Below are 8,047 nucleotides of genomic sequence, written 5' to 3'. Positions count from 1 at the left end.
CTTCCTCTTACGAGTGGAAAAGAACTAATTTTATTCATCTATACAACCATCTACATAACTATACAAGCAACGCCTACTAGATTCCTAACTCCCGAGGTTGCTATGATCCACAACAGAAATCACCTCAGACCTAAGATGACGTGCTGTTGGAATAAGGATGGGGATCTGGTCAGTTACCAGCCAGTATTTCGATGAATTGCTAGAGGCTCCACCAGCAGATGATATCATATGCCTGCCTCATCCTAGCAGCATTGATGAGACACGAAAGGCTATCCGTGGGCTTAAGAACAGCAAGGTACCAGGCTCCGAAGGAATAGTAGCCGAGCTGATCGAAAACAGTGGTGCAGCACTCGACCATGCAGCTCATCAAATTATTACTGAGGTGTGAGATAGTAAATCTCGAAGAACCTTGCAATCGGAATCTTGGCACCATTTATCCCATATACAAGAAGGGAGATTGGCTGGAGTGCAGCAACTACACAAGGGTATAGTTACGGTGATGAATACCGCCTGCAAGATTTTTTCTCCCTAATACTACAACCGACCGACTTATCCCGTTCGTTGCAGAGATAGTTGGAAACTTCCGGAAAGGTATCCGAAACGGAAAATCAACCCCTAACCAGAGCTTCACGGTGCGGCAAACCATGGCAGCATAGCCAGGGTAAAACTGTACGACGCAATGAGCTCTGTTGGAGTCCCGGGCCTAGCTTACCAGGCTTGCAAGAATGACAATGGCCAACATCACATGTCAGGTGAAGGTGGATGGAAAACTCTCAGGGTCCTTTGCTACCACCAAGGGCACCTGCGCCAGGGAGATGAAGAGCCATCCGTGACTCGGAGGTGAAATCTTCGGGGACCATCTTCTATAAGGCAATGCAGATCCTGGCATACGCTGAAGACATAGACATGATTGGTTTGAGGCTCTCCTATGTAGCAGAAGGATCTCCTTATCAAAGGATCGAGCGTGCGGCACAGAACCTCGGGTTTAGGAGACTAACGAGGTGAAAACCAAAATGATGGTGGCACCACCAGCGGCCGAGCTAACAAACACTGATTAACGCAGAGGTGATGTACAGATAGGTGACCGCACCTTCAAAGTCGTCCAATACTTCACCTATCTGGGGTGAAACGTCAGCACCGACATGAACATGGATGGATTGAGGAAATTGTTCAAGGAGTTTGTGTAGAAGAGAAATTTTGGACGAAGTAGGCCTCTTCCTGTTACGTCGAGGTTGCTTGGTAGCTGCTGTTTTAACCTGCTGCTACTTGATCTCTTAGTAGACGACTTCAAGAGCTCTTGGGCGAAGATAGATGACTAGGGGGGACATGGCCTGATAAGCTGATAACCTGTCCTACTCGAGAATCAGCGTTAATGGATGTATGGCAGTTGCTCAAGGATGCGAAACTAGTACCATCACCACGGCGCAACAAACACCCATTTCTGTTTGCATACGAAGCTTGCTTTATTCAATTATATTTTTCAAAATACAAAGGAAGTATCAAATTGAAACGAATAAAAAGGCCAGTCGCCATGTCGCTTGCCATTAATGGATAACATGCGGATAAGTGTGAAGCACCTCAATTGCATCCACCGTATTTTGTTGGAGCGTTTTGTTTTACTTGGCCGCCATCCAGGCTTCGATTTCTTCCACACTGTAATAAAATAATGGTAGCAACATTAATTATAAAACGTACCATTCGGCCGCATTCTTCCTCTCACTGGCCACTTACGTTCTCGGGACGAAAGTGAAGTTTTCGATGCCGGTCTTGGTGATCAGCACATCATCCTCGATACGGACACCACCAAAGTTGCGGAAGCGGTTCAGATTTTCCTTCACCAAAAACTTGCTGAGACTAGGATCTGAGTACGCCTTGTTCAGCAGCTGCGGGAGAAAAGGGCCGCTGTACTTGAGACTAATCGGAAATTTCCCAAACTAAACTTACCGACTCGATAAAGTAGCAACCGGGCTCGATGGTCAAATACATGCCCGCCTTTAACGTGCGGGCCGTGCGCAGCCGATTAACCCCGGCCCTGGAAGATCGTTCCGGACAGCCGGGCAGATAGCCACCGACGTCGTGCACATCCAGTCCCAGGAAGTGTCCGAGTCCATGCGGTTGAAAGATGGCATTCAAGCCGGCCTCCATCATCTCGTCCACATTGCCCTGCAACAGTTGGCCTTTGCGCAGCTCCTCCAGCATTACGCGGTTGGCGAGCAGATGCATGTCCACCCAAGATACCCCTTCGCGGGCAGCGCCACACACGGCATCCCGGGCAGCGAGCACAGCATTGTACACAATCTTCTGGTCTTCGGTGAACTTTCCGTTCGCTGGGAAGCTGCACGTAATGTCCGCTGCGTAACCACCGTAGTTGGCGCCCATGTCGAACAGACACATGTCACCGTCCCGCACGGCACAGTCGTTCGGCGACCCAGCATGGCCGTAGTGCAGGATGGCGGAGTTGGTACCGGCACCACAGATGCACGTGTACGACACGTGCCGACAACCCCCGACGGCGTACGAGTGGTGCAGAAATTCGGCCTCAGCCTGGTACTCGTGCATGCCCGGTTTCATAATCTTCATTACGGCTTTGTGCGCGTCTGATGAAACGCGTGCCACATAGCGCAGGATTTCGATTTCGGCCGGAGATTTGATTACGCGGCTGGAAAGATGAGAATAAGAGCAGGTTTCAATTAATTATTAGCGCGAATTGAATTGAATTGAATGTGTGAAAGCCAAAGTTATGAAAATTATTATTATGCTTCCGGATGGTGCGTTTTAGTGGATGGAGCTGTATCGAACAAAACGAGTAAAATATTTTTAAATTATTTTCACAAAGCCGCGGCGATGTTTTAGAACATCAGCGCCACAAGCGGATAATAGCCGAACTGCATCATCCCTCTAGTCACGTGTTTATACTGTAGGTTTGCCACTTTGCAAGCAAAACGTCAACACAGTGCAGCTGTCAAACGCTTTGTTTATTTCGTCGTGAAAAATTAATGCGACACGCACTTGGCTGTAGCTTAAACTGTGTTTTTCGGTGCAAAAGTGTGAAAATAAACCGAACAATCGTGTTTCTTCGCTTTTAGCAACGGACGCCGAAGCGACACATTCGCATCCAAGATGGTGAGCTCGGGATCGCGCCTACCCCTGTCGATGCTGTTGCAGACGAAAGAGGCAGCGGATGAAGAACCCCGTAAAGCGTCGCGTGAAGATTGGCGCAAAGCGAAAGAGCTCGAGGAAGCTCGAAAGGCTGGTAATGCACCGGCTGCGGTCGACGAGGAGGGTCGCGATATCAATCCACACATCCCGCAGTACATTTCATCTGCGCCATGGTACTACAACACGGCAGGCCCAACGCTGAAGCATCAGCGCCCGCAGGATGATAACAGCTCGCGCTCCGGCATTGACGAATGGTACAAACGGGGCGTGGATACCTCCAAACCGCTGGTGACCAAGTACCGTAAGGGAGCGTGCGAAAACTGTGGTGCAATGACGCACAAGCGCGTCGATTGCATGGAGCGGCCACGCAAGGTGGGGGCCAAATTTTCCGCCAAACAGATAGCACACGACGAGTTCATTCAGCCCAACATAGTGAGCGACTACGATGGCAAGCGGGACCGTTGGGCTGGGTACGATCCGGCGAACCATCGGGAAATTGTGGAAGAGTATCTTAAAATCGAGCAAGCGAAGCGTGAGCTGCGTGCTCAAAAGCTGAAGGAAAATCCTGACCTTGCCGAGGAGCAGGGCGAGGAGGCCGACGAGGACAGGTACGTGGACGAGGTGGACATGCCCGGTACGAAGGTGGATTCGAAGCAGCGCATCACGGTGCGAAATCTGCGCATTCGCGAAGACACGGCCAAGTATCTTCGCAATCTCGATCCCAACTCTGCCTACTACGATCCGAAGACGCGCTCCATGCGAGACAATCCCACGCCGCAGCTCAACCCGGAGGAGACGGAGTTTGCGGGCGAAAACTTTGTCCGCTACTCGGGCGACATCCAGAAACACGCACAGGCGCAACTGTTTGCCTGGGAAGCGTACGGCAAGGGAGTCGACGTGCATGTGCTGGCCGAGCCGACCAAGCTGGAGCTGCTGCAGAAGGAGTACGAGAAGAAAAAGTCGCAGTTCAAGGATGAGGTGAAAAACAAGGTGCTCGAGCAGTACGGCGGCGAGGAACATCTGGCCGTACCGCCGAAAGCACTGCTGCTGGCACAAACAGAAAACTACGTCGAGTACTCGCGGTTCGGTAAAGTGATCAAGGGCCAGGACAAACCCATCATTCGGTCGCGCTTCGAGGAGGACGTGTACATCAACAATCACACCACCGTGTGGGGTTCACACTGGAACAACGGTTGCTGGGGTTACAAGTGTTGCGAGTCGATGATTAAAAATTCCTACTGCGTCGGTGAAAATGGCAAAGCTGGTACAATTAAACCCACCATGGAAAGCGAAACAGGCGAAAGCGGAACTTCGTTCGCCGGTAGTGAGCCCTCGAAAAAAGGTTCATTATTAAATCAAGCTAAATCGGCAGCACTGGCGGAAGAATCGCAAGAAACGGTTGAAAAGGAACAAACGCGTGAATCGTCAGAATCGAAAGAGCCGGATCGCAGCAATCACAGTAGCGGTGGGAGTAACAGCGACAGTGACTCGGACCCGGACGACTCCAAGCGCGATCGAAGCAAGGAATCGAAGAAATCGAAAAAGAAGCGCAAGAAGGAAAAGAAGCGACTGCAGCGCCGGGAAGAGAAAAAGCTGCGCAAAAAGAGCGACGGTAAGGTGGAGAAGGATAAACTTCAGCTTGCCTTGGAGGCGGAAGAGGAAAACGAACGGCGGGCGGCGGAGTTACTGCGCCAGGACGAAAGGAAGCGGCCGTACAACAGCATGTACGATGTGAAAGCACCGACCGAAGAGGAAATCGAGGCGTACATGCTTAAACGGCGCCGCGAGGAAGATCCTATGCTGGCTTTTATGGGCAAGTAATGCGAACTGATGACTTCACTTTGATTCTGCTTGAATGACTAAATAAAAGGAATAGATTAATAATGTCCCCTACACACACAAAATCCTTGCTTTATTCTGCTTAACTAAGTCCTACAACATTAGACTAACCGGCTAAAAATGCTGTATAGAACACGGTGGAGTACACACTAACTAAGGAAGCGGAACAGCTAAGTTAACATAACCGACGTAACTATTTTTACAAAATTGTATATCACAATTGCAAGGGTTCTTCACTTCCCGGCCCTTTTGTGCTCATGGCGGAGATCCTTTGACAGATGCGGCAGCCGTTCCGGGCGGTGGCAACGCGTCTAGGGCCGCTTTCATTCGCTCGACCAAATACTCTCGCAGCTCCTGCGGATGAATCTTCAGTTTGTACAGTACGTCGAAGCGGAGCGTTGCCACCTTCAGTCCGAGGCGTCGCAGATGTCTTATTCGCATGACCTGCGGTCCAATCAAATACTTTCCAGCACTATCGAAGTACTCCGGTAGGTGCACCAAGACGGCCACATTGATGTTGCGCTCCTTCGTTGTGTCCATCGTGAATATGTTCCCTAGACCGGCCGGGTGAAAAATGACATCCACCAGATAGAGCGAATTGACGGGCAGATGTTGCAGGATGGAAAACTTTGTCATACACCCCGGACCACCGGCCAGTTCCTCCAGCTCGGTGGTGATGTAGTTGATGATGCGCTTTATGCGCCCATCGTGAAAAACGGCCTTTGCCGAATGATCGCGCGGTAGTAGCGGTCCATCGTACTCCGCACACTCGAGCGTAAGCCCGGTGTCAAACACCTTCAGCTTGCCGCGCACTATATCCAACCGGTCGGGGCGTGTCTTCGCATGCAGTACGTCGAGAAAGTATGGGTTGAAAATCCTGTTCACAAAGTTGAGCGGAAAGCGCTCGAGACAAATGTACGCGAACATGATGTCAATCGTGTCCGTGGGACGGATTTTCGCGAAATGCAAATCCAGAAACATGTTCACCGTGTCGAAGAACTTGGTCGCATTCGTCGGCACAAAGTCCAGGTAGGCGAACGGGCAGAACAGTGCCTTCAGGTAGGCTGGGTCAAGCTGGCTAAAGTTCGCGATGAAGAATTCGCTGCAGCCGTTGAGGATGTGTGCATTGCGGAGGCGAAATTCTTCACAGTGCCGCAGTATCGTGACGATAAGGTTTTGTGAGCTCACCTTCACGCCTTTCGCCTTCACGTACCGCTCTACGGCACGCTCGATCTGTGCATCCGAGTAGGCTAGGTTGGTGAACGCTTCCAGTATCGCTCCCAGCTCATCCTCGGCCACCGCATGAATGTTTGTGTTCAGCCAGCGGGCCAACGTCTGTGTGACCCGGAACGGGGACATCTTGCAGGCGACAAGCGCTTGCAGCACCTCGATCGTGGCGTTTGGGGACATCTGCCACCAGAGCTGTGGAATGCGTCGTTCCAGCACCGTCAGCACCGCGCGCCGACTGACTTTGAGATAGGGTAGGACAGAAAACACGAAATGCACGTTGCGCTCGGTGATGGCCTTCTCCTGGTCGGCGATTCCGCTCCAAAACTTTTCCACCATCTCTGGCCGACGGCATTGCGTTAATACTTCGATCGCATCGCAACATTCCTCGATGGAAAGCACGTTTTCCGAGCAACGGTACACCAGCTCATTGCCCAGCATGTCGATCGTTTTCGGTAGCTCCAGATAGCTGCGCAATTCATCTAAAAGATCTAGAAGCGATTTAGAGTCCGCGTTGAACACGATACAGTTGACGATCCGCTCGAACGGTTCGCTTTCCTCTAGCTCCTTCAGCTCTAGCAAACTCTCCACCTTCAGTATCTTCTCGATGGCGTGAATGGCCACGCTGGGACCGTATCCGGCGCCGGTGCCATCGGCCGTCCGTTCCTGCAGTACCGACAAAACGCCTTTGGTAGAGTGACAACTTTCGATACTTTTAATCGTTTCCATTTCCGATTCCAGTGTTGTCTGTAGCTCGGCCGCTTTCGCACCGGCTGCTTCTGTGTTGCTAGGAGACGCCGCTGCTGGTGGTGCCGTGATTATTTTATCCGACACGAACGATACAAACTCATCCTCGGCAATCTTTCGAACGACCACCGGTAACTCCTGGATGTCACAGCCCTGCTGCACCAATATTGTGGCATTACGGACGAACTTTTTCGTACTGCTGCTGGCAGACGATCCAGCAGTTCCACTGTTCGGTGTGTTGGTTGATGGTGGTGGATCATCCCCAGCATCCTTGGATGAAAAGGCACACACTCGTGCCGCAAACTGAGGAAAGCAATACTGCAACGAAGCTCCGAATCCACCGACTGCTGCTCGGCGCGGCGAACGCAAAGAATACCACAGCACGCAGCGAGACATCGAATGTTATGTAAGCTCGACAGTAATTCAGGATCTGCAATCAATCCACACACATACACATCCGCACACACACACGCGTTTCCGGTGTGGAGAACAATCGTACACGTACGAGTTCAACACATTTCCTAACTTTTGAAATTCACTTTTATTAATAGTTGGGCGGCATGTTTATTTTCCTTCCACCTTTCAACGATGTTGACTTTGCAACGTTTGTATTTGAACGAAGCTAATGTCAAAACACACATGTGACTTTGAACGAAGCATTTAACGAACGCATCGCGAGGGCTGAACGAAATTTAGCCGTCCGGGTTGCTTGAAAATCAACCCTGCACATTGACACTAAATTTAAATGTACCGTTAACGGCTCTTTTTTGCAAACCGTATTCCTCCACACAATCTTCGTGCTGGTACAACGCATTTTACGCAAGTTTGCTGATAAGTTTTATACCAGGCTGCATTTAAAATTCGTTCGTATGAAAGCTGATACAATAAGCATGAAAGTGCGCTTTCCTGATTTGCCTCGCCAGCAGTGGCGCATTTTGTCCCCTGGAGGCTCTAAGGGGACCTCCTATCGTATTGCATTCTGCTGATCGGGAGCGAGGTTTTTGCGTGTTTGGGGGCTCTTGCGAGGGTTGAATCCGCCACTATCCGCCATGTTTAATAAATTGACACATTTATT

At 50.7% G+C, this 8,047-nt stretch overlaps 3 protein-coding genes across 6 annotated transcripts in view; 1 reads left to right on the top strand and 2 right to left on the bottom strand.

The window, feature by feature from the left end:
- Nucleotides 1-1,438: 1,438 nt before the first annotated feature.
- The window catches only part of LOC118512356 (xaa-Pro dipeptidase-like), a 46,310-nt gene continuing 39,701 nt past the window's right edge, over nt 1,439-8,047 (bottom strand). For 3 of the 4 annotated variants that reach the window (XM_036056665.1, XM_036056667.1, XM_036056666.1), the window contains 3 exons: nt 1,945-2,659; nt 1,732-1,883; nt 1,439-1,653 (listed from right to left, as the gene is read on the bottom strand). In XM_036056665.1, the coding sequence (XP_035912558.1) occupies nt 1,617-1,653; nt 1,732-1,883; nt 1,945-2,659 (904 nt within the window). In that variant the 3' untranslated portion in view covers nt 1,439-1,616. Of the gene's footprint in view, nt 1,654-1,727; nt 1,884-1,944; nt 2,660-8,047 lie in introns of those variants that run through there. The other variant, XM_036056669.1, reaches the window with a different exon arrangement.
- On the top strand, nt 2,945-5,063 carry LOC118512353 (pre-mRNA-splicing factor Slu7). Its single transcript, XM_036056655.1, has one exon. It carries the CDS (start codon nt 3,121-3,123, stop codon nt 4,978-4,980), a length of 1,860 nt encoding a protein of 619 aa, XP_035912548.1. The 5' UTR covers nt 2,945-3,120; the 3' UTR covers nt 4,981-5,063.
- Nucleotides 5,046-8,042, bottom strand: LOC118512352 (FAST kinase domain-containing protein 3, mitochondrial-like). Its single transcript, XM_036056654.1, has one exon. It carries the CDS (start codon nt 7,366-7,368, stop codon nt 5,254-5,256), a length of 2,115 nt encoding a protein of 704 aa, XP_035912547.1. The 5' UTR covers nt 7,369-8,042; the 3' UTR covers nt 5,046-5,253.

This window comes from Anopheles stephensi, chromosome 3, assembly GCF_013141755.1.
Source record: "Anopheles stephensi strain Indian chromosome 3, UCI_ANSTEP_V1.0, whole genome shotgun sequence".
Lineage (NCBI taxonomy): Eukaryota > Metazoa > Arthropoda > Insecta > Diptera > Culicidae > Anopheles > Anopheles stephensi.
Note: the sequence above shows the minus strand (reverse complement) of the source record. Positions and strands in the feature narration are given on the sequence as shown.